The sequence below is a fragment of the Malus sylvestris genome, chromosome 9 (genome assembly GCF_916048215.2).
Source record: "Malus sylvestris chromosome 9, drMalSylv7.2, whole genome shotgun sequence".
NCBI classification, from domain to species: domain Eukaryota; kingdom Viridiplantae; phylum Streptophyta; class Magnoliopsida; order Rosales; family Rosaceae; genus Malus; species Malus sylvestris.
Window position 1 is genome coordinate 1,430,604 of NC_062268.1, and position 26,564 is coordinate 1,457,167.

Here is a 26,564-nt window from a genome sequence, read left to right on the forward strand (position 1 = left end):
AAGAATTAAAATACCTGTCCGCCGTGGTTTTAAGATTCCGGCCACACAAATCTGCAGAAGCCTTAAGATCCTTCTCCACTGCTCGACCTCATCTGGATCTTCATCCCTTTCATGCTAACAAAGTTAAAAGAATAAGGTAAAGTGAGACACCTAATAAAAGTTTAGGTGGTAAAGTGAACAAATCATCATATAGAGTAAAGTAGAATTTTGTGTACATAAGTGTCATAGAAATGCCTTTAGTATTTTGTACATATAGAAAATAAATAGGGTTAATTACATCGATGTTCCTTGAATTTGTCATTTATCTTCATTTTCGTTCTTAAACATTTTATTTGTTTTATGTGATCTTCAAACTCGCTATCGCATGACTTTTTTTATATATCCTTTTCGTCGACTTCATCTATTTTTTTGTTAAGTAGAGATGATAAATTTAAAATTCATCCCACAACCTGAAAAATGGGAAAATGGAGGTGGGTGTACAAAATTCTTGCCATGCCCTCTATATTTAACAGAAAAATAAGTTTTTTTGGGTCAAAAAATAGATTTTGTTAGATTAGCCACCGACAGAGTTTGAACTCACACTTTCGTACAAGAGTTTAACTTCTTTCCACCACTATAGTAAAAGGCCACTTGCAACAAAAAAATAAATTGAGTTAACGGATATAATTGAATTACCACATGATAGAGTTTGAGAACCACAATAAGAAAAAAAAAAAAAAAACTATTCTAGAACGAAAGTAAAATTCATGACAACAATGTTGTATATCTGAAAAATAGTTCAAGCAGATTAAGATGTTAGCACAGAGTCATTTATCTAGTTTATTGAACAAACAACGAGGACATCAATGCCGTTTTTTCTGTTTCGAAATTCATAAACAACAAAATTGAGATTTCTTTCACAAAAATTACCATAAATTTTGACAAAATTGACGGTTGAATTATAAATCCAGCAGGCAAATCGAAAACAATCACATGAGCTTAGAACACACCACATCAACATTTAGCAAGAAGTCTCATAAGAGATCCCAATCAAGATAAAATCATTCAACAGTTTATTACATTTCATTCATTTAAGAGCATGGTTCGAAGGATTATTTAATTGACGTTATAACATCTTTCTACAAAGAAAAAATGAAAAAATAAATATGGCGTTGACACTCGTGGCAAAACCCGACATGGATTTAAGTACGTTTCAACCTGACCTTCTGTAAAAGCTGTAGGCCACAGCCACTGTTGCCACTGCTCCAACCACGGCAGCAGCTGCGAGAACGTCGCTTTGCTCCCAGTTCCCTATCAAACTTGATAGCTTCTGTAAGCCATCCTTCCTAGCACACGACTCTGTGGTTTCTTTCGGCTTTTTATCCTCACTTCCACCGTCCTCCTCCAAACTTACTTCTTTGCAGTATGTAAATCCATCACTATTAGCACTCTGGCAATAGCCTGAAAAGTTCTCATTATTCTCAATTTGATTGCCCTTTTCTTGGTGAATCTGATTGCCATTTTCTTGTGGCTTATCCTCGATTTTCTTATTTTCTTCTCCATTTGGAAGCTCCCGGTCATTAATTTCTTCAGCTTCATCAGAAGATGCTCCCATTTGGCCCCTGTAAGGAATGAAATTGAATTTCGTGTTCAACTATTTAAAGATTCAACTCTAAGTTTCGTCAATAGCAATTGAGTAAGAATAGGTATGATCAAGCTAATAAACAAATCACAACAACAATACAAATCAGAAACATATACAGGGTAATGCAGTTATATCTAGTTCTTTTGTGCTTTCTCCACAAAAGTTCCTCCATGTTAATGCAACTCTATATCAATTAATCTATCATACAAGACAAGACATAATCAACAATTGAAAAATATGACAACACTAGCTTTCGTCCAGTGAAATTTTCATCCAAAGACAGTAGGCAAAACCAAAAATGTACAAACCTCCAACGTCGTTCTATAATCTCTCCCTTCCCAATATGCTCATCAAGCAATTCCGGCACATAACCAGGACTGACGAATGGATACCTGCAATTAATAATACATAATATTCAAACTCCTTCATCGATCCCAATACGATAAATTTTAAATTGTTATGATCCGGATATTACCAATGGTATGTCATGCTTCCATCTGGGTCGTAGGTCGTGAATATTCCAGCATAGTTGTGGCCTTCAAGGTGAAAGCAAGCAGTAACAAATACCTGATTCGTCAATCCTCGCAGCTCAAACTCTTCTTTCAACTTATCAATGCGAACACGTGCGCTATCACGATTCCATTCCTCTTGACTCATATGTGTGTATACAAATATAAGGGCAAATACATGGGGGCCAGTCAACGGCTCTTGCACTCTCGAAGCCCATGGTCTATCATTCATAAGGACATCATCAACAAAGCTGTCCACATCCGACTCTTTCAAGCCCCTTTGATCAACAAACAAAAACAACCCCAGGATCATAAAAAGGGATTTACAAGAAACAATAACCTAACACTCTTTACTTTCTTGTAAGGCAAGGAATTAGTGTAAGGCAATGAATTAGTCGTAAACTGAGTCATTAAATTCAATTTCGATCTAATTTCAGAAGCTAACACGTATTTAATTATCTATTTAGTTTAGTACATTCAGCACAATCTCGTAATCAAAAGAGAAGTCGAAACAGAAATTACTTTAGTCTAAACTAGGAAAATAAATTGCACTGCTCATGTTGGTTATTGAATGGGCCCTCGATTATGAATTAATTACGGTTTGCCATTGTGTGTGTTAGTGTGGGCCGTGCTTAACAGCTGGGTTGGGCTACCGCAGTTGGGCCCAGGGTGCAGCTGTCACGAGTTTTGGGCTGGGTTTCACTGAAAGATCAAATGACTCTTTTGCCCCCTTCATTTTTAATCTAACGGCCACCATTTGGGGCGTTTTTGTTCTGCAATTCGGTGTGGTGCTAGTTAAGGAGATCGCGTGTGGTGCTCGTCAAGGAGATCGCGCAGAGAGGCAGAGAGGCAGAGGGTGACATCGAGTTTAGGGTTTGCACAGTGAGAGACAAAAGTGTTGATGGGAAGGGTTGGGGGTGGACAGAGGGTTGATGGGAAGGGTAGGAGCTAGAGAGGGGGGGGTGGGGGTGAGGGTGGGTTCTGTCCACTGACGTTGGTTGCAGAGAGAGAGAAAGATGGGAACGGGTACAGAGAGAAAGAGTGAGTCTTTATTGAGTTTCAGAACTTTCCTCTCTGATTTTCTGATTATTTTCTCAATTGGGCTTATTTCTTACCAATTTCCTTTGAGATTTATGCATGTGTGTTTGTTAATGCTCTGTTTCTTCGTTTTTACAGGAAATGGAATTGCTCTCTTCCTCTTCTTGGCAACCATGTATGCCCTCTCTCTCTCTCAAATTCTTTCATTAGGGGTCTAAGGTGATGCCTTTTTGCCTAAAATATCATTTTGTTAAATGGCTTATGATATTTTGATTCTCTGCACATTCTGCGTAGTTCAAAAAGCAAAATCTCTCTCTCTCTCTCTCTCTCTCTCTCTCTCTCTTTTCCTTTTTGTGGCTAAAGATCATGTCTTTTGTGTCATAAATTTGTTTTTGTTACATGGGGTTCTGTATATCTTTTGGATAATCAAAAAGCTTGAATGTTTACTAGGTTTCTTTAAATTTCTTTGAATTCTACCTTGTGATTTTGGTTTAGAAATGTGTAGAATTACATTTATGAGGATCATAAGGAAGAGAAGCACATATCAGTTCTTAGGCATTCCATACGTAATGACTATGCTTAACTGCCTACTCCCACTTGGAATGCTGCTTTGCCTCTCTCTCTCTCTCTCTCTCCCCCCCCCTTCTGCTGTGTATTGCCTAATTAGTTATTTACATTTGTTTATTTGTCTCTGTAAAGCTTTCATGCTTGGATTTTAAATGTATGATTCAATTAGAAACCTTTATAATGTTGATGTTATAGAACATTCAACAGATATATATTCAACATTAGGTAGCTCTGGCAAAATCATATAGACTAAGATTTGGTAATATATGGAGGTGAGAGTGAATCTGCCTTGCTTGCCATGATATAGGCTTGCAATGATGGCTTTCTCTTTGTAGTACTACATTCTACTCTTACATGCTAACATCAGAAAGCAGACTAAGATAGATCCAAACCCAATTTTATTAATTAAAGTTAACGGAAAGAAAATGATTTATGCATGCCTTTGTTTATTTGTCACTTGATTTTGGTTTAGGTTGACCATAGCTAAAACATCCAAGACTTGCCTAACACCTAATTTGACGAAGACCGTATCCTTTTTAGCCTTTAGGTGTGTGTTTGCTAGCTAGATGGGTGGTGGGTGAGTCTTGGATGTTATCTTGGATGTCTTGATTATTTTGGTGGGCGAGTCTTGGATGTTTTGGTTCTGTCTTCTTCAACTCTTATATCTTCCCTTTTTCTGAATTTTCTTTATTTCTTATCCTTTAAACTTTGTATTTTTTTTTAAATATATATATTTTTTGGTGATGCAGATAGATGAACATGTTCAAGGGGAAATCATGAACCACAGATCACTGCATCTGAATATTGTTTGATTCCAAGAGGTCAGTGATCGTAAACTTTTTCATTTTGTATTTTAAGAATGAATTTGGCAAGTTGTGTTTGAATTTTGTATAAGTATCTGCTGAGGGTGGGTGGATGAAGACAGAACACACTAAATTTGGCCTCTGGTGTGCTTAAACTGGTACGGGGGATGGTTAGAACTTTGAGCGCGGAATGCAGTAGGACTAAAAGGAAATGCCCTACCCACCGGGGCAATCCACCACTTGCAGAATTGTTGTCAAAATAACTCTGCTAAAAATATGATCTATACTTCCTGCACTTTGTTTTACTGTGAAGTTGAAATAGTCTTTAGAGTGGCTTATTTGTGATAATCGATAAATAGGTTTGTGTTTAAGACTTGAGAGTAGTGCGGTGTCTTTCTTGCTGGTTCTGCTCACACCACCTCATCTAGCCATTGTGATGGAGTACACGGCTGGGTGAGAACTCTTCGAGAGAATATGCAGTGCTAGCAGATTTAGTGAGGATGAGATAAAGTAGTTTCAAATGCAGAGAAAATTTCATTGGAAATGATTTTAGTGTAGAGTCTCAAATATGGGATCTCTGAATGTCCCCTGAAATGGAATCCATCTCGATTTTCGTCTAGTTTCAGATAGGGAAAGTTAGGTCTGAAGCATTTTTACATAAATAGTCAGTCATAATATAACTAAAACTTACATACTTTTTCAATTTAATTGTTGTTTTGCATCAGGCAAGGTTTTTCATCCAGCAGTTGATATCAAGAGTTAGTTGCTGTCATTTGATGGTATGTAAATCCTATAAATTCGGATTAAAATTAAAGCAACTATAGAACAAAAACCTCAAGAAATCAACGCGAGTTTACCTGTATTTGATCATTTGTGGGAAAATCAACACATCGCCGTCGGAAAACTCAGTTCCTTCGCGTCCTTCAATTACTGTCAACAACGTCTATCAAAAACCAAGAAAAAAGTGAGTAATGGAGTCGGCTCAACACCAGAACTCAGTAGCTCCAGGAAATAAGAAACGGTAAGAAAAAGCAATCAGAAACCCCGACGAATTGAGCTGGAAAATGGACCTTAAAGGTGATGTCGTTCTTGCGAGCTTTGAGAGCAGATGCGAAGATTTTAGGGAGTGGATCGGACTCATAGCCTTTGATGCGCCATGGCCAGGCCTCGAGGGTCTTGTAGCAGAGGAAAACGTGGCGATAGTATGACAGTGTATCGTCATCAGTGTCTTCATCAGACTCATATGACACAGTAGTGTCTTCATCAGACTCATATGACATAGTCTCATAGTTGTCCCAATTAGTACGATCATCGGACAAATCCCATTTTACAATATCCACTCCAGTTTTGTTCACCTTAATAATTGTATTATCTAGTCCATAAAATTGTGCTTGTACAAGAACCATGTCGCCGCCTTTCAAATTGAGCTTCTTGTTTGAAAGATTTCCCAACCAAAGATAATATTCATGGGAAGCAGTTACGGTGGCCTCAATTGGCCAGATACGAAAATTAGTTTGCTGGGTACGATTAACAACATCAATGGTTAGAAACCCACTAGAGTCGGAGTTGTCCGAAGAATAAACGATGCCCAAAGCCAACCCTCCTATATAATCAATACATGGCGGCACTTTAAATTTGACAGTTTCATCCTCTCTCGCGACATAGGCTAACCGCTTCGGAATATCATTTCTAGAGAGAAAAATTCCACCAAATGCATTTTTCTACAACATGGGGTGCAAAGTTAGTAAAAGCAACAATACAAAAAGCAGAGAGAGAGAGAGAGAGAGAGAGAGAGAGAGAGAGAGAGAGAGAGAGAGAGAGAGAGAGTACCATACCGTTTGGAGGTTCTCCTTAAAAGTATCAGTGAGACTGGTACACCCTTCCATATAAATTGAATCCATGTAGTCCAATGAGTTCTCCAAGTTTGGAATATCTTTGAGTTTGCGGCAGTCTTTCAGTTGCAAGTGTTTCATTTTCGACATCTCTGAAAAGTCGGACACTATTTCCAGTGCAGTGCAGTAATTCGCTTCCAATACACATAAACTGTTGGGCAAATCTGGGATTGCCTGAAGGTTTGTGCAATGATTTAGACATAAACTCCAAAGCTGAGAAAGACCACTGAGAATGGGTAGCCTATTAAAACCATTCCCACCTAGATCTAAAATTTTTAAAGAAGATAGACTCCCAATTATTTCGAGAAGGGCACCATCTGTTATATTGCAGTCGCTGAGATGTAATTCCTCAATCATCTTCAGTTGTGCTAAAAAATGGTAACCCCCACACAAACCCTTACAGTCTCTGATGGTCAAGTACCGGAGATGTGGGAGTTTTGAAAAGTTTGGTAATTCAGTCAGGTTACGGCAGTGTACAAGAACGAGAAACTTCAACTTCTTAGGTAACTGTTACTCAAAAAGAGAAAACAATAATAAAAATCCAAATAAATAAAAGAGAGAATGCATGACGATGACTGATGTTGATATTTACAAGGACATTGATAGTTATATTGTACCAAGTCTGAATCCTCCCAAACTCGTACGATCTTGCTGGACCACAGTTCCATATAAACTAGGTTTCGTTGATCAAAATCTGCTGGTATGGCTTCAAGAGGAAATCCAATCCAATACAATAATCTTAACTCCTTGGAAAGATGTTTGTAGCTTCCAGTCAGCTTTACATTTCCCAGCCAGAGAATTCTCAGTCGCCACATCTTGTTAAATGCTTCCGTACTGAAGCTTTGCTCGTCATCAGAATGTTCTGGCAAAAATAATTCTAGTCCTTCAACTGCTTCTGTTCCCTGTTAGAGATATAAAAAAAAAACAAGAAAAGGATAATATTCACACGAAGCAGAGTTGTGAATCGGATGAATGAACTACTAAAAAGGTAGGGCATACAACATAATTATTTATTTTCTCTTTCAAATTACCCAGTGGATGAAAGCCTTTTCTTTTCTTCTTTTTCTTCGAATATACTATGTATGTCATACACTATATATATACAGGATATGCTTATATACTTCTCTTTTTTCATATGTACTTAACATCTCTTTTATTGCAAAAGTACTTACAGATTCGTTCCATAGCACACTTTTTGCATCTTCCATATGCCACAATCGACTACGTTTTCCCAGTTCCACAGGAGATTCTGCCCGCACAATTTCTCTTCCCATATCTCGAATCAAATCATGCATCCTCAATGCTCCCCCTTTATCAATATATAAGAGACATCGATCACAAAGTGTGGTAATTTCTGCTTCTACAGAAAAATGACTACAACCATCCAATATTGTCGTGACCACACTTATAGACACTCCAATAAAGAAATTAGATATGTCAAGGAACACACCCTTCACATGATCGTCACGTAACCCATCGTAGCTTAATTTAAGTGTTTGATGAATTTTTCCATCTGGAATATTTCTTAATTTATTCAATGTACTTTTCCATATGCTTTTACTCTTTTTCGTAGCCAACAAACGGCCAACAACTTCAAGAGCTAGGGGCAATCCTCCACAATAATCAACAACATCTCTTGCGAGTTCAATATATTCTTCATCGGGACAATCATTTCCAAAGGCATGCCAACTAAGAAGCTTAAGAGCTTCATCATCAGTCATTCCTTGTGCTTTATACCTTTTATCCACCTTTTGTATATTCAGCACTTGTTCATCTCTTGTCGTTATAATAATCCTACTCCCTGGACCAAACGAGTCATGTGCTATTGCCAATTTATCTAATTGGTCCGCATCATCTATGTCATCAACCACGACAAGTACCTTCATGCTTCCAAGTCTTTTCTCTATCTCCTTGGTTCCTTCAGCAACATTGCTTACCTTAATGTCAGGCCGTTTCAAAATATCTCCAAGAAGTTGTTCTTGCAGACTAACCATATTTTTCTTGTTACTCCTCACCTCTTCAAGGTAACATTGACTACTGAAACTATGACCATATTTGCTACAAATGGCTTTGGCAAGTGTTGTTTTACCTATACCGCCTGTACCCCAAATTCCAATTATTTGAACATCAGGTGAACCTCCAACGTCTAAGTATTCAGTGCTGAATTCTTGCACGCGAAAAGCTATTCCAACTGAGTGCTTGGCTTTTAAGTCTACGGGTTTCAATATTCCCTTGATGTCCCCAGTAATTTTCTCGATAAACACTCCTTCACGCCTACAAGTAGAAATTCCAAATTACGAGAGCCATACTAAATGCCTTAATCATCATGCCTTTATATTTACATATTGAAACAGATTGGAATAAATTGTGATTTACTGAGCTCAATTCAACCACGTATTTAATCTTCGATTATAACGTGAATAACCAATTGGACTACTACACAATTGTAGCTTTCAGTTATATAATTAAGAATCCATTACAATTGGTATTTTAATTTGATAAAGTGTGGAGCATTTGTCCTTCACACACCTATAAAAAACAATCACTTCCTTAATTTTGACGGAAATTCTTATGCAAATGCTCTACAACAATAACAACAACAAAGCCTTTTCCCACTAAGTGGGGTCGATAAATAAATGATGCAAATGCTCTACCTTTTATAAAATTCATATGCCAATTCTAATAAATTTTTATGCAGTGACCAAAATTACAGTTCTATCATAGTTCACGGACCAACGATCCAATTTTTCTTATAACTTATAAAATCAGATTCAATGCCTTAATTATAATATCTTAATTTTGGTTGATTAGTGAAATATGGCGATATGAAATTTGAAGTAAACAAAAAAGTATACCCGTCGGCCGTGGTTTTGAGGTTCCAGCCGGCCAAATCTGCAGAAGCCTTAAGATCCTCTCTCCACTGCTTGACCACATTTGGATCTTCATCCTTTTCATGCTTCTGAAATGCTTCCCCAAAACTATCTTTCTGTTTCCTGACTTGAGAAGGGTCAACGTCGTAGAATATTGGACACACTATTTTCCCCTCTTGATTTTTTAGGCACCTCATGATCTTCGACAGCTCCCTCAGGCACCATCGGGACTCGGCGTACCTCTTTGAGAAGACGATGACGGCGATTCTCGACCCTTCGATTTCTTGGTCAAGTTCACTCTGTATGTTTTCCCCCCTTCTGAGCTGTGTGTCTATAAATGTGTTAATTCCGGCATTGCGTAATGCAATGAAGAGGTGGTCTGTGAAGGTATTGCGGGTGTCTTCACCTCTAAAGCTCAGGAACACCTCGTACTTCCAGCGGTTTGAGCTCCGCGAGGAAGACGAAGAGGCGGCAGCGGCGGCTCCATGGTCGGAGCTGCTGGCATCCATTGCAGCCTGTAGAAGTGCAGCTTGACTTTCAAATAACCAAAGTCAATCTTTCCCAAGCTTCCCGAGTGTAGGCGACCCTATTAAATTTTTTGCATAGGGCAATGATGTCACTGCCGTGTCGATAACGCGTGAGTGGTATTCCTCCCACAATTTAATTTGTATAAATGTTACCATCAAATTTTAAAAAAATAAATCGTATAACTGCTTTACGATGCAATTTCCTTTCTTTTGTAGTTTTAAGGGTGGTGCGCAGGTAGGTTCAACTGCGGCTGCTGGTGGACGTCACGACAGCGTTATAAGAATCTTCGGTGAAAACAGGTCCACAAACACCACATCTATTATCTCGACACCATGTGCACATACATTACATGGGAGCCAGTCAACGCCTCTTGCACTCCGGAAGCCCATGGTTTGTGATTCACAAGGACATCATCAACAAAGCTGTCCACATCCGACTCTTTCAAGCCCCTTTGATTGAGAAACAAAAACAACCACAGAATCACAAAGTTAAAAATCCCCAAATACTTATCGCTAACACGCCCATTTAGGGCTGGTTTGGTATTGCTGTGCTTTGAAAAAAAGCTGCTGTAAGAATAAGCGGCTGTGCTGTGAGAATAAGCGGCTGTGAAATAAAACCAGTAGAGTGTTTGGTAAACTTTTTTGTGAAAGTGCTTTTGGAAAAAAAAAGCAGGATGATAGTGTGTCTTTTTATTAAAAGAGCACCGTAGCTTTGTGTGCTTTGAAAAAACTGGTTTTTTTTTCAAAGCAGCAAATAGCAGCTTCAGCTTTTCCTTTGATTTTCAGCTTATTCTCACAGCAGCTTCCAAAATAAGCTCTTTTTTTTTTTTCAGTTTACCAAACACAAAAATGACCATCAGTTTTTTTTCACAGTGGCTTTTTTTAAAATCACCTCAATCCCAAACGGGGCCTTAGTAATCACAAATACTTATCGAAAACTAGACAACAACCTTCACTAAGTTTTTGTGCTGCACTTTCGACATCATTGCCACTTCCCTCGCAAACCGCTCTTCTCTCTTGGCAATCTGCTCTGGGGTTTCTCCTCTATGAACATTTTTTACAGCAACTTTTTGACTCTTATATCTAGAACAAACAAAACGCAACCACCAAACAGATTAAGAACACAACAGAACAGAACATCATCGTTGTAACTCGACACGAAAAACACATATTCGGCATCATAAACACCATAATTGCAGAACACCAAATCAAGTTTTGATCTTTGATTAGTTCTGCAAAAACCCAACTCAAATTTGCATTTATATTTAACAAGATCTAAGGCATCATATTAAATTGCTAAACTTGAGAGACCAGAAATTCAGAATTTAAGACAAACAAAAGATGTTTTGGATCGATCAGCCACTTGGCATCCAAATCGAAATCCCCAACTGAATAAACCCCATTACCAGATCCCATAATTTTCTCTCTCTAAAATTCTAAAACAAGAACAAAACAAGAACAACATACACTGACTAATTAACCAAAACAAAGGGTACCCTTTATTTGTAGGACCACATTTGAAGTAAAGATGAAAGCTTTGGTCTGGATAAAAATGGAAAAAATTAATAAAATCAGCAGACTTCGTATGATTGGAGAGGGAGAAAGATGAAGACTTTCTATAATAAAAGGACTTGCTTGGTACTGTAGGTTTCAGAAAACAGACCCATCCCCGGAATCACGGTTGAGGATCCTACAAAGAATTTAGCACAAGATTGTTTGCCCTCCCACTTCCGGTGCCCTCTCATGTCCTTCTGTTTTGTGTGGTCACGATTAAGCCATATCAATATTTTATATTGTTTTTTTTATAGAGATAATAAGATAAAAATAAATAGTAATATAAAATATTGATGTAGCTTAACCGTGACCATACAAACAGAAGGGTACATGAGGGCACTAGAAGTGAGAGGGCAGACAATCCTTGTCCAAAAATAAAATCCCAGAGGCACCCACCAACAACCCTACAATATAAAAAGGAGGTGGATTTTCTGCTCTCTCATTTCCATACTCTTCCCATTCCCTTCTGTTTGTGTTATCACGGTTAGGCCACGTTAACATTTTATATTCATATTATTTTTTATTTTATTATTTTTATAAAAAAAATAATATAAAATGTTGATGTGACTTAATCGTGACCACACATCACAGAGGAGATGAGGAAAGTATGAAAATATGAGGCAAGACAATCCGCCTCCATATAAAAATGGTCACTGATGAGAGCTCTATCAGTGGGAGTGGATTAGATTTATTATTGGGAATTGGGGAGAGAGAGGAATCAGTAGAAGAGCAAGCAGATAGAGTTGAGCAAGGCAGAGGAGGATGAAACTGAGAGGAGGTGGAGATTTGGGAACTTGGTGGCGGCGATGGTGGCGGTGGGCGGGTGGGAAGTGAGTTCAGTTGAGATTAATTTATTGGCCTTCTCCGCGAGTGGAATGTTATTGTCTTGTCTTCTAGATCCAAAGATAAACTAGTCTCTGTCAGAGAATAGTGTGTTTCCTTTGTTTTTCTTCCTTTCTACCTCATTTTCCCTTATTTATACTAGCAAGAATAAAAATTTATAATAAGAGAAAATGTAAATTGATTTCTAAATTTTTTTTCTTTATGATATTCAAATGATTTTGCCTTGCTGAATGAGACTGTTCATATCTTTGACTACTAGTTCTGAATAAATATTTCTTTAACTAAAAGTTTACAAGGCAACTGAAATGATTACTTAGTTATAAGACTTTGGAAAAAAAATTACAAGTATTTTGTGTGCAATTTACTATATTATGCATAACTTTTAATATATTAATTTATTTAAGTTAATTTGGTCTTTTAACTTTTATTTGGTTGATTAAAAGAGTTTTGTTGATAGGTAGTTTAGATTATAATAAAATAAAATAATTACTAAATAAATAGTTTTTTTAATAATATGATATTATGTACATTAAGTGGTGGAGGGAGTGAGTTAAGCTTCACAATGAGATAGTCATAATAATTTGTTCAAATTTATCTTAATGATAATCGAACTTAAGACTTCTTATGTATGAGAGATTTTTCAATTTACTAGAAACACATTGTAAAAATACAATTGGTTGGAAACTTAAAAAATACAATTTCAAACTATTTTATTATGACACTTGGTGTATCAAGTCATGTTTAGTGTTCACACCACACTGAAAATTTTCTCCTCACTTACAAGTCAAAAGGAATACTATTAAATCGTAATATAAGTGACTACTAAATAACTAATTTATATATTTGATTTTTAAAAGTTTAGGGGAAAGGAAAGCTAATCCATCAAGGCCAAGGCATATAACAAGTATCCTCGAGAACTTACACAAGGGGTCTTAGTCCTTTTTTTGTTTTTACAGATCTTGCACAAAAAATGGTTGCTTACAATGGAACTCAAACATAGACCTTGCAACTCAACCAATCCTCAGTGGAAAATACACATGTATTTGAGCAATCTTTTAATTAATTTAAACTAAATTATCGAGTCAAAACTCCATGCAATAAACATATTGTTTTAATTAAATTATTCATATACAATAATAAAATGTCTATTTATATCATAGATTCTAAGATTTGATAAAGAGAATATTTCCAAGATGTGCATAGACATAAAACACATACACACTACTCTAACTAAATTAATCAAGAACAATTCTGCAAGAAAATGGAAGATATGTGACTTTTATTTATTTCCTAGATTCTAAGAAGGATAAGAAAATGTTGTCGGAGAAAAAGAAAGGTAAACGGGCGATAAGAAGACGAATACAACACAATGATACAATTGGGGCTTCCAGAAAGTGCCCTTTTGGTATCCACTAAGGCCAAAAACCCATCACAATAATTGAATTACCAATGTCTTATTAGAAAGTAAAACACATTATTTTGGCGATTTTGAAACTTGAATGTGACAAATATGACATAGACAATAAGGATGTGTGACTCAGATACCAGGTTGGAGGAAAATGGACTGAAGTACAAAGGTTAAGGCAAGGAGATATGTGAGAGGTATTACATGAGTTAATTATCAAATTATTATGACATATTTTATCGCGTTTTTTATGAGAGATTTTTTAGTGTGCTGAAAACACAGCTCGATACATCAAGTGTCATCACATAACTGATTGGATACTTGAAAAAAATAAAATTCAACTTGTATGATGACACTTGATTTATCGGGTTGTATTCCGGCACACTAAAAAGTTGTCATCTCCTAGTTCAGATATACTGCTCTTTATTTTAAACACATCTTTGTACTCATTAAAAGACAAAAAGACAAGCAAATATTTTGGTCCCAGTATGCAAGAACCATACAATATACTTAGAAATATCAAGCATCCCGTTGGAAATCAACTGTAAGGCAAATATTATCAACGAAACAAAAGAAGGAATTGCACAATTCATTTGGTGATTAGGCGAACTAACAACAAAAAAAATATAAAAAATAACGAGTCAATAATTTAAACACTGAACTAAATGATCCTTACGAAGATGTGGGTTGTTGAAGAGTTAGATCATCACTTTCCTTAACTACACCAAACAACATACTCCAAATGGCTTTTGCAATCATTGTTTTACCTATACCGCCCATACTTCAAATTCCAATTATTTGAACATCAGGTGAACCTCCAACATCCAAGTATTTAGTACTGAATTCTTGCACGCAAAAAGTTGTTCCAACTGAGTGCTTGGTTTCTTTTAAGTCTGTAGTTTTCAGTAGTCTCCTAATGTCTCCAACAATTTTCTCGATAAACAATCATTGATGTCTCGCGGTTAAAATTCAAAATTATACAAAAGTAAGATTCATCATGCAACTGCAAGATTTATATCAACTAAAGGCTTTTGATTCAAAATGGTCCCTGAGATTTGCATCATCCATAAGTTTGGTCCCTGAGATTTAAAATTAATAGAAGTAGTCCCTGCGATTGTCCACCATCCATGATTTTAGTCCTTCCGCTAAAGTTTTTGGCCAGAAGTTTGGGCAATTTTCAAAGCTTCGTAACTCAATCGTTTTTTAACCAAATTCGACCCATAATATATCAAAATGAAGATAGGAAAGTGTAGAATAAGATTATATCTATTTGGAAGCCCAATCAATGGAAAACTGGAAAACTTGCCGGAAACTCGCCGAAAACTGGGTAAATTTTAAACATTCATAACTTCTTCAATACTCAACGAAATCAAGTGATTCAAAAACAAAAACCATACTTCTCAACAAGAAGAAGAGAATGGTACCTTTTTAAATGGCTAACTCGCCTTGGTTTGGCCGGAAAACGGCTCGAAAGTGGCTGTTGAAAAACGAGTTAGCAACTTTCGAGCCGTTTTCCGGCCAAACCAAGGCTTTTTAGCCGTTAAAAAAGGTACCATTCTCTTCTTCTCGTCGAGAAGTATGATTTTTGTTTTTGAATCACTTAATTTTATTGAAGACGTTATGAACGTTTAAAGTTTATCCAGTTTCCGGCGAGTTTTCCAGTTTTTCCTCGGACCAGTCAATTTTGAGGCTATTTTCCGACCATCGTCGGCAACCATTGGGCTTCCAAATAGATATAATCTTATTCTATACTTTCCTATTTTCATTTTGATATATTACGGGTCGAATTTGGTTAAGAAACGATTGAGTTACGAAGCTTTGAAAATTGCCCAAACTTCCGGCCAAAAGCTTCAACGGAAGGACCAAAATCATGGATGGTGGACAATCTTAGGGACAACTTCTATTGATTTTAAACCTCAGGGACCAAACTTATGGATGATGCAAATCTTAGGGACCATTTTGAATAAAAAACCTCAACTAAATGCCTCATTCATCATGATTAGATATTTTGGTAGCGAAAACGTTTTGAATAAGTTAGATTTGATCGAGATGACTAGTTAAGTTCAATTTAGCCGTGTTTCTGAAATGCATTGTAACCGTATTAGTTAAGCTCAGTTAGATTGCTCATGAACTATAAGAAGGCGTTTGTTTGCCCTCACTAAACCGTATTATAGCTTTTAGTCATACAATTAGAAATCCATTAGAATTAGTATATGGGTTTGACATACGGAGGATTCGTCCTTCACGCATTACCAAAAGCTCCAAAGTTTTTTCCTATAAACGTATAAAATCAAAGTCTGATCATAATCTCCTTATTTTTGGTGAATTAGTGAGTCTTAGAAGCTAATACAAGACATTGGAATTAAATTTAGAGGAAAAATTAAAATACCTGTCCGCTGTGGTTTTAAGATTCCGGCCACACAAATCTGCAGAAGCCTTAAGATCCTTCTCCACTGCTCGACCTCATCTGGATCTTCATCCCTTTCATGCTAACAAAGTTAAAAGAATAAGGTAAAGTGAGACACCTAATAAAAGTTTAGGTGGTAAAGTGAACAAATGAGCATATAGAGTGAAGTAAAATTTTGTCTACATAAGTGTCATAGAAATGCCTTTAATATTTTTTACATATAGAAAATAAATAGGGTTAATTACATCGATGTTCCCTGAATTTGTCATTTATCTTCATTTTCATTCTTAAACATTTTATTTGTTTTATATGATCTTCAAGCTCGCTATTGCATGACTTTTTTTTTTATATCCTTTTCGTCAACTTCATCTATTTTTCTATTAAGTAGAGATGATAAATTTAAAATTCATCCCACAACCTAAAAAATGGGAAAAAGGAGGTGGATGTACAAAATTCTTGCTATGCCCTCTATATTTAACAGAAAAATAAAAATAAATTGGTCAAAAAATAGATTTTGTTAGATTAGTCACTAACGGGGTTCAAACTCACACCGTCATGCAAGATCTTAACTCATTTCCACCACTATAGTAAAGGGCCACTTGCAACCAAAAAATAAATTGAATTAATGGATATAATTGAATCACCACATGAGAGAGTTTGAGAACCACAATAAGAAAAAAAAAAAAGAAAAACTATTCTAGAACGAAAGTAAAATTCTTGACAACAATGTTGTATATTTGAAAAATAGTTCAAGCAGATTAAGATGTTAGCACAGAGTCATTTATCTCGTTTATTGAACAAACAACGAGGACATCAATGCCGTTTTTTCTCTTTTGAAATTCCTAAACAACAAAATTGAGATTTCTTTCACAAAAATTACCATAAATTTTGACAAAATTGACGGTCGAATTATAAATCCAGCAGGCAAATCGAAAACAATCACAGGAGCTTAGAACACACCACATCAACATTTAGCAAGCAGTCTCATAGGAAATCCCAATCAAGATAAAACTATTCAACAATTTATTACATTTCGTTCATATAAGAGCATGGTTAGGAGGATTATTTAATTGACGTTATAACATCTTTCTACAAAGAAAAAAATGAAAAAGAAAATAGGGCCTCGGCACCCGTGGCAAAACCCAACATGGATTAGAGTACGTTTCAGCCTGACCTTCTGTAAAAGCTATAGGCCACAGCCACTGTTGCCACTGCTCCAACCACGGCAGCAGCTGCGAGAACATCGCTTTGCTCCCAGTTCCCAATCAAGCTTGACAGCTTCCGTAAGGCATCCTTTGTGGCACACGACTCTGTGGTTTCTTTCGACTTCATTTCCTCACTTCCACCGTTCTCCTCCAAACTTACTTCTTTGCAGCATGTAAATCCATCACTATTAGCACCCTGGCAACAGCTTGAAAAGTTCTCATTATTCTCAATATGATTGCCCTTTTCTTGGTGAATCTGATTGCTATTTTCATGTGGCTTCTCCTTGATTTTCTTATTTTCTTCTCCATTTGGAAGTTCCCGGTCATTAATTTGTTCAGCTTCATCAGAAAATGCTCCCATTTGGCCTCTGTAAGGAATGAAATTGAATTTCGTGTTCAGCTATTTAAAGATTCAACTCTTAAGTTTCTTCAATGCAGTTACATCCAATTTAGAAACATATACAGAGTAATACTGTTGTATCCAATTCTTTTGTGCTTTCTCCACAGAAGTTCCTCGATGTTATTGTAACTCTATATCAATAAATCTATCATACAAGACTAGACATAACCATCAATTGAAAAATATGACAACACAAGCTTCCGTCCAGTGAAATTTTCATCCAAAGACAATAGGCAAAACCGAAAATCTACAAACCTCCAAAGTCGTTCTATAATCTCTCCCTTCCCAATATGCTCATCAAGCAATTCCGGCACATCATCAGGAGTGACGTAGCCATACCTGCAATTAATAATACATAATATTCAAATTTCATCGATCCCAATACGACAAAATTTTAGATTGTTATGATCCGAATATTACCAATGGCCTGTTATGCTTCCATCTGAACCTGGGCTGTAGATAATCAAGTTTCCATTGTGGCCTCCAGTGTGAAAGCAAGCAGCAACAAATATCTGATTCGTCAATCCTCGTAGCTCAGCCTCCTCTTTGAACTTATTAATGAGAACACATGCACTATCACGATTCCATTCCTCTCGACTACCATGTGCACATACAAATACATAGGAGCCAGTCAACGACTCTTGCACTCCGGAAGCCCATGGTTTGTGATTCACAAGGACATCATCAACAAAGCTGCCCACATCCGACTCTTTCAAGCCCCTTTGACAACAAACAAAAACAACCTCATAATCACAAAAAGGGATTTACAGGCAAGGAATTAGTCGTAAACTGAGCCATTAAATTCAAAGGAAAACTAATGAAAAGAGCTTGAAAACTTTGAGTTTTAACGATAAGGACAAAATAAAGGGTAAAGTGAATAGTACCAGGATTGACTTTTTAGTGCAAAAATGTGGTTTTTCGTTAAAGTGAAAAGTACCAAGAGCTTTTCGTTAAGGTTCCCTAAATTCAATTTCTACAACTAATTTCAGAAGCTAACACACATCTAATCATCTATTTAGGTCAGTGGATTCATGTTGGTTATGGAATGGGCCCTCCATTATGAATTAATTACGGTTTGCCATTGTGTGTGTTAGTGTGGGCCGTGCTTAACAGCTGGGTTGGGCTGCTGCATTTGGGCCCAGGGTGCAGCTCTCACGGGTTTTGGGCTGGGTTTCACCGAAATATCAAATGACTCTTTTGCCCCCTTCAGTCCTAATCCGACGGCCACCATTTGCGGCGTTTGTGGTCTGCAATTCGGTGGGGGGGGAGGTGGGGTTAGCTTGCTTTCAATCTCGTCAAGGAGTTCGTGCAGAGAGGCAGGGGATGACATCAAGTTTAGGGTGTGCACAGTGAGAGAGAAGAGGGTAGGAGCTAGAGAGAGGGGGGTGGGTTCTGTCCGCGGACGTAGGTTGCAGAGAGACAGAGATGGGGAAAAGTATGGGGGTGGGGTTGAGGGGAACGTGTACACAGAGAGAGTGAGGAAGGGACATAGGAGCTAGAGGTATGGGAAAGGAGTCGAGGAGTTGAGGAGTCGAGGGGTTGAGGGGTTGAGGGGTTGATTTGTCAGGGGCTGCTGCATCCTTCCTATTCAAAAGGTAACAAATAATTTTCAATTCATTCTTTACCCTTGAATGTGGATTTACTGTTCGGGGTTGAGGAGGACATCATATATCTTCCCTTTTTCTGAATTTTAGTTCTGTCTTCTTCGACTCTTATATCTTCCCTTTTTCTGAATTTTCTTTATTTCTCATCCTTTAAACTTTGTATTTTTTTTAAATATTTATTTTTTTGGTGATGCAGATAGATGAACATGTTCAAAGGGGAATCATGAACCACAGATCACTGCATCCGAATATAGTTTGATTCAAAGAGGTCAGTGATCATAAACTATTTTCATTTTGTATTTTAAGAATGAATTTGGCAAGTTTTGTTTGAATTTTGTATAAGTATCTGCTGAGGGTGGGTGGATGAAGACAGAACAAACTAAATTTGGCCTCTGGTGTGCTTAAACTGGTACGGGGGAGGGTTAGAACTTTGAGCCCATGATGCAGTAGGACTAGAGAAATGCGGCAATCCACCACTTGCAGAATTATTGTCAAAATAACTCTGCTAAAAATATGAGCTATGCTTCCTGCACTTTGTTTTTACTGTGAAGTGGAAATAGTCTTTAGCGTGGCTTATTTGTGATAATTGATAAAGAGGTTAGTGTTTAAGACTTGAGAGTAGTGCGGTGTCTTTCTCGCTGGTTCTGATGATGGAGTACACGGCTGGGTGAGAACTCTTCGAGGGAATATGAGGATGAGATAAAGTAGTTTCAAATACAGGGAAAATTTCATTGGAAATGATTTTAGTTTAGTTTCAGCTAGGGAAAGTTAGGTCTGAAGCATTTTTACATAAACAGTCGGTCATAATATAACTAAAACTTACATACTTTTTCGATTTAATTGTTGTTTTGCATCAGGCAAAGTTTTTCTTCCAGCAGTTGATATCAGGAGTTAGTTGCTGTCATTTGATGGTATGTAATGTGGCACTTTTCTGCTAATGCGTTGTATACTGTTATTTATTTCTCTTTTGATATTGGAAGTGTTGGTTGTAGTAAGGAAATAATTCGTTTCAATAGTATACGACTTCGGTTTAATAGTATATGACTCAGTTTTTGAATAGCACTCAGGTGGTATTACGACTTAGTTTTCTAAATGCCAATAACAGCTCTAGATTTTGTCTCAAGTCAAGTATTCTTACTAATGTAGCATTTTGTTGGCACATCAGTATGTTTTGATTGTTTCTCTGGTTGAATAGAGAATTGTTAACGTCCGGGTGGGAACGTGGGTCAGCTCATGTTTTAGTCTCTCCGTCGTAAGCAATTTTACATGGTACTCTTCAATGTAGCTATAGGTAAGACAACACTCTCAGTATTCCATAATCAAACCACCATTTGAACTTTTTTTCATCCACCAAGTTAAGCTTTTATGTGCCATCTTGAATAGTTATAAGTTATTGCTTCAGATTACTCCAGTGCGACATTGTTGTTCTCTTCCTTACCTCTCAAGCTTGCTTAATATACCAATTCTTATTACTGTTGTATTGTTAAGAAATACTCAATTGCGGATTCAGTTCATCGTTTTGAATCGGATAAAAATTAACCACTCAGTGGTTAATTATCTAAATGGGCGGTAGGTCTCGGGTTCGAGACTTGTGAGCAGTCTCTCCATAAATGGGGGTAAGGCTAGCCGACATTCACCTCTCCCAGACCCTGCGTAAAGCGGGAGCCTTGTGCACTGGGTACGACCTTTTTAGTGGTTAATTATCTAAATCCTATAAATTCGGATAAAAATTAAAGCAACTACAGAACAAAAACCTCAAGAAATCAACGCAAATTTACCTGTATTTGATCATTTTTGGGCAAATCAACACATCGCCGTCGCAAAACTCAGTTCCTTCGCATCCTTCAATTACTGTCAACGTCGTCTATCAAATACCAAGAAAAAATGTGAGTAATGGAGTCAACTCAGCTCAACACCAGAACTCAGTAGCTCCAGGAAATAAGAATGGTAAGAAAAAGCAATCAGAAACGTCGACGAATTGAGCTGGAAAATGGACCTTAATGGTGAAGTCGTTCTCGCGAGCTTTGAGAGCGGATGCGAAGAACTTAGGGAGTGGATCGGACTCAGGGCCTTCGATGCGCCACGGCCAGGCCTCCAGGGTCTTGTAGCAAAGGAAAACGTGGTGATAGCTCAACAGTGTATCGTCGTCAGTGTCTTCATCAGACTCATATGACTTGGTCTTATAGTTGTCCCAAATAGTAAGAGCATCAGACAAATCCCATTTTACAATATCCACTCCTGTTTTGTTCAGCTTAATTATATTATCTCCTCCATAAAATCTTGCTTTTACAAGAACTATGTCGCCACCTTTCAAATTGAGCTTCTTGTTTGAAAGATTTCCCAACCAAAGATAATATTCATGGGAAGCAGTTATGGCGGCCTTAATTGTCCAGATGCTAAAATGAGTTCGTTGGGTACGATTAACAACATCAATGCATAGATCCCCAGTAGAGTTGGAGTTGTCTGAAGAATAAATGATGCCCAAAGCCAACCCTCCTATATAATCAATACTTGGCGGCACTTCAAATTTGACAGTTTTATCCTCTCCCGCGACATAGGCTAACCAGTTAGGAATATCATTTCCAGAGAGAAAAATTCCACCAAATGCATTTTTCTACAACATGGGGTGCAAAGTCAGTATAAGCAACAATACAAAAAGCAGAGAGAGAGAGAGAGAGTACCATACCGTTCGGAGGTTCTCCTTAAAAGTATCAGTGAGACTGGTACACCCTTCCATTTTAATGTAAATTATCGAACCCATGTAGTCCAACGAGTTCTTAAATTTTGGAATATCTTTGAGTTTGCGGCAGTCTTTCAGTAACAATATCCTCATTTTCGACATCTCTGAAATGTCGGACATTATTTCCAGTGCAGTGCAGTAATTCGCTTGCAGTAAAAGCAAACTGTTCGGCAAATCTGGGATTTCCTGAAGGTTTGTGCAATGATCGAGAATTAATACCAGAAGCTGAGAAAGGCCACTGAGAATGGGTAGCCTATTAAAACCATTCCCACCTAGACCTAAAAATGTTAAAGAAGATAGACTCCCAATTATTTCGAGAACGGCACCATCTGTTATATTGCAGTCACTGAGATCTAATACGTCAATCATCTTCAGTTGTGCTAAAAAATGGTAACCCCCACACAAACCCTTACAGCCACTGAGCTCCAATTTATTGAGATGTGGGAGTTTTGAAAAGTCTGGTAATTCAGTCAGGTGATGACAGTCGTTAAGAAGGAGATACTTCAACTTCTTAGGCAACTGTTACTCAAAAAGAGAAAACAATAATAAAAATTCAAATAAATAAAAGAGAGAATGCATGATGATGACTGATGTTGATATTTACAAGGACATTGATAATTATATCGTACCAGGTCCGAATCCTCCCAAACTCGTACGATCTTGCTGTTGCTCAGGTTTAAATAAACTAGGTTTCGTTGATCAAAATCTGCTGGTATGGCTTCAAGAGGAAATCCAATCCAATCCAACGCTCTTAACTCCTTGGAAAGATGTTTGTAGCTTCCAGTCAGCTTTACATTAGCCAGGTCGAGAAATTTCAGACGCCACATCTTCTTAAACGCTTTCGTACTGAAGCTTTGCTCGTCATCAGAATGTTCTGGCAAAAATAAGTGTAGTCCTTCAACTGCTTCTGTTCCCTGTTAGAGATCCAAAATAAAAAAGGATAATATTCACACGAAGCATAGCTGTGAATTGGATGAATGAACTACTAGAAAGGTAGGGCATACAACATAATTATGTATTCTCTCTTTCAATTTACAATGGATGAAAGCCTTTTTTCTTAAAATACACTATGTACAACATACATTATATATATGCGGATATGTGTATATACTTCTCTTTATTTACATGTACTTAACATAACATCTTTTCATTGCAAAAGTACTTACAGATTCGTTCCTTAGCACGCTTTTTGCATCTTCACTATGCCACAAATGACTACGTTTTCCCAATTTCACAGGAGATTCTGCCCGCACAATTTCTCTTCCCATATCTCGAATCAAATCATGCATCCTCAATCTTTTCCTTTCATCAATATATAGGAGACATCGATCGCAGAGTGTGGTAATTTCTGCTTCTACAGAAAAACGACTACAACCATCCAATACTGGAGTGGCCACACTTATATGCACTCCAATAAAGAAATTAGATATGTCTAGGAACACACCCTTCTCATGATCATCACGTAGTCCATCGTAGCTTAATTTAAGCGTTTCATGAATTTTTCCGTCTGGAATATTTCTCAATTTATCCAATGTACTTTCCCATATGGTTTTACTCTTTTTCTTAGCCAACAAACGACCAACAACTTTCAGAGCTAGGGGCAATCCTCCACAATAATCAACAATATCTCTTGCCAATTCAATATATTCTTTATCGGGATAATCATTTCCAAAGGCATGCCAACTAAGGAGCTCAAAAGCTTCTTTCTCTGTCATTGCTTGTGCCTTATATTTTTTATCCACCTTTTGTATATTCAGCACATGTTCATCTCTTGTTGTTATAATAATTCTACTCCCTGGACCAAACGATTCATGTTCTATTGCCAATTCATCTAATTGGTCTGCATCATCTATGTCATCAACCACGACAAGTACCTTCATGCTTCCAAGTCTTTTCTTGATCTCTTTGGTCCCTTCGGCAACACTGCTTACCTTAATGTCAGGCTGTTTTAAAATATCTCGAAGAAGTTGTTCTTGCAAACTAACCATCGCTTTCTTTTTACTCCTCACATCTTCAAGGTAACATTGACGACTAAAACTATGCTGATAATTGCTACAAACGGCTCTGGCAAGCATTGTTTTACCTATACCGCCCATACCACAAATTCCAATTATTCGAACATCAGGTGAACCTCCAACGTCTAAGTATTTAGTACAAAATTCTTGCAAGCGAAAAGCCATTCCAACTAAGTGCTTGGCTTCTTTAAAGTCTGTGGTTTTCAGTAGTCCTTTGACGTCCCCAACAATTTTCTCGATAAACACCCCTTCACACCTACGAGTAGAAATTCCAAATTACGAGAGCCATACTAAATGCCTTATTCATAATGACTAGATATTTACATATTGAAACATATTTGAATAAACTGGATTAATTGAGCTCAATTCAACCACGTATCCAATCTTTGATTATAATGTGAATACATTAGATCATTGGTGATTTGACTATTATGCAATTGTAGCTTTCAGTAATATAATTAAGAATCCATTACAATTGGTATTTTAAATTGATAAAGTGTGGAGCATTTGTCCTTCACACACCCATAAAAAACAAAGCACGTACCCTGCGCTTCACTTCCTTAATTTCCACGGAAATTATTATGCAAATGCTCTACCTTTTATAAAATTCATATACCAATTGTAATAAATTTTTATGTAGGGACCAAAATTACAGTTCTATTATAGTTCAGAGATCAACGATCCAATTTTTCTTATGACATATAAAATCAGATTCAATGCCTTAATTATAATATCTTAATTTTGGTTGATTAGTGAAATATGGTGATATGAAATTTGAAGTAAACAAAAAAGTATACCCGTCGGCCGTGGTTTTGAGGTTCCAGCCGGCCAAATCTGCAGAAGCCTTAAGATCCTCTCTCCACTGCTTGACCTCATTTGGATCTTCATCCTTTTCATGCTTCTGAAATGCTTCCCCAAAACTATCTTTCTGTTTCCTGACTTGAGAAGGGTCAACGTCGTAGAATATTGGACACACTATCTTCCCCTCTTGATCTTTTAGGCACCTCATGATCTTCGACAGCTCCCTCAGGCACCACCGGGACTCCGCGTACCTCTTCGAGAAGACGATGACAGCGATCCTCGACCCTTCGATTTCTTGGTCAAGTTCACTCTGTATGTCTTCCCCCCTTCTGAGCTGTTTGTCTATAAACGTGTTAATTCCGGCATTGCGTAACGCAATGAAGAGGTGGTCTGTGAAGGTGTTGCGGGTATCTTCGCCTCTAAAGCTCAGGAACACCTCGTACTTCCAGCGGTTTGAGCTCTGCGAGGAAGACGAAGAGGCGGCAGAGCCAGCTCCTTGGGCGGAGCTGCTGGTATCCATTGCAGACCGTAGAAGTGCAGCTTGGCTTTCAAATAACCAAAGTCAAGTCTTTACCCAGTGTCGGTGGCCGTTTTAGATATTTTGCATGGGCCAATAATGTCACTGCTGTGTCGATAACGCGCTCCCACAGTTTAATTTGTATAAATGCTTTACGATGCAATTTCCTTTCTTTTGTAGTCTTTTGAGAATCTGCCGCCCAACTTTGACCGGTTGACGATCTTATTGTATTATAAGATGTGCATTTTGATTATCATCATTTAATGTGATGTATGTTCATCAAATTATTTATTATTATTAGATGAGTTTAAATTTTAAGATTTGTACTTATGCACTACCCACCCGAATCTCGAAATTCAAACACATTTAACGATGATAAATAGAATGATAAACATATATCATACTAAATAATGGTGAGCAAAAATGCTCCCGTATTTTAAGGGTGGTGCGCAGCACGTTCCAACTGTTGGAGTCAGTAGTATCAACGGGAAGAGACCTCATCTCCAACAACCCATCTTAACAAAAAATGCAGAAAATTAAACTCCAACAGGCTAACTAAATGACTCTTTATTTTGTGAACGGTAACTAACTAAATTTAACCAGGAGACATTCGTAGCTTACGTCAAAAGGATCAATGTTGTAATATAAGTAATTTACTTGCTCAAAATAAGGATCAATTTAGCTACGAAAGCAGGGAGATGATCGAGCTCACGATAGCAGATTTTTTTATCCTATCGTCTTGCAAGGGAAACAAGCTACCAATTGCTTGCATCATCCGAAGCCATCCAACTAATGGTTGAATTTCTCAGTCAAGACTATGCTGAAGGCATCAGTGTGCAGGCCAGACTCGACAGCATAGCCACACTACACAACCTCTCGCGCTGCCATCAGATTATTCCGTCTCTGGTCTCTTCGGGCGTAGTGTTTTCAATGCTAAAACTGCGGCATGGAAGTTGCTGTTTCTTTTTGAGAGACTGTTCCAATTATGGTTCGAGAAACAAGCAGTCAAGGAATAAGTTTATGGGGTGAGTACAACGGCATTGAGACTGTTCCAATTATGCAGGAAGTTGATGCAGAAGGAGAAAAAGTTGACGGGGTGAGTACAACGGCATTGAGACTGGTAGAGGAGAAGCTTGCAAAGATCAGCAGTGGACGATAATCTCGACCAAACTCTGAGCTTTGCCAAGCAGATTAAGATGTTGGAACAGCCGTTCATCTTGTTTATTGAACAAACGAGGAGGAC

General features: G+C 37.4%; 2 protein-coding genes and 2 long non-coding RNA genes across 8 annotated transcripts in view; 2 read left to right on the forward strand and 2 right to left on the reverse strand.

Moving 5' to 3' along the window:
* Positions 1–20,282, forward strand: part of LOC126583480 (uncharacterized) — a 40,348-nt gene extending 20,066 nt beyond the window's left edge. Inside the window, exons 2-3 of the long non-coding RNA XR_007609753.1 lie at positions 4,901–5,181; positions 20,021–20,282. This is a non-coding gene — a long non-coding RNA (uncharacterized LOC126583480). The remainder of the gene's footprint in view (positions 1–4,900; positions 5,182–20,020) is intronic.
* LOC126583454 (TMV resistance protein N-like) overlaps positions 1–25,377 on the reverse strand; it is a 46,767-nt gene extending 21,390 nt beyond the window's left edge. The window contains exons 1-4 of one of the 2 annotated variants that reach the window (XM_050247812.1): positions 25,362–25,377; positions 9,289–9,837; positions 7,606–8,707; positions 7,051–7,335 (exon numbers count right to left, since the gene is read on the reverse strand). In XM_050247812.1, the coding sequence (XP_050103769.1) occupies positions 7,051–7,335; positions 7,606–8,707; positions 9,289–9,812 (1,911 nt within the window). In that variant the 5' untranslated portion in view covers positions 9,813–9,837; positions 25,362–25,377. Of the gene's footprint in view, positions 1–7,050; positions 7,336–7,605; positions 8,708–9,288; positions 10,010–25,361 lie in introns of those variants that run through there. The other variant, XM_050247811.1, reaches the window with a different exon arrangement.
* Positions 796–25,434, reverse strand: LOC126583453 (disease resistance protein RPV1-like). Of its 4 annotated transcripts, none has more exons than XM_050247809.1 (10): positions 24,801–25,429; positions 23,155–24,259; positions 22,618–22,902; positions 21,935–22,507; positions 21,245–21,862; positions 21,027–21,112; positions 18,065–18,364; positions 17,900–17,983; positions 17,214–17,612; positions 796–1,202 (listed from the first exon to the last, which is right to left on the reverse strand). In XM_050247809.1, exons 1-10 carry the CDS (start codon positions 25,322–25,324, stop codon positions 1,193–1,195), a joined length of 3,984 nt encoding a protein of 1,327 aa, XP_050103766.1. In that variant the 5' UTR covers positions 25,325–25,429; the 3' UTR covers positions 796–1,192. The 4 variants fall into 4 exon arrangements, with proteins under 4 accessions (XP_050103766.1, XP_050103764.1, XP_050103767.1 ...); XM_050247807.1 differs by having other exon boundaries at positions 796–1,114; positions 17,201–17,612; XM_050247806.1 differs by lacking the exon at positions 796–1,202 and adding an exon at positions 17,024–17,124 and having other exon boundaries at positions 17,201–17,612.
* LOC126583485 (uncharacterized) lies at positions 18,734–19,526 on the forward strand. Its single transcript, XR_007609758.1, has 3 exons — positions 18,734–18,882; positions 19,173–19,239; positions 19,445–19,526. It is a non-coding gene; the product is annotated as an uncharacterized LOC126583485 (long non-coding RNA).
* Positions 25,435–26,564: the final 1,130 nt, after the last annotated feature.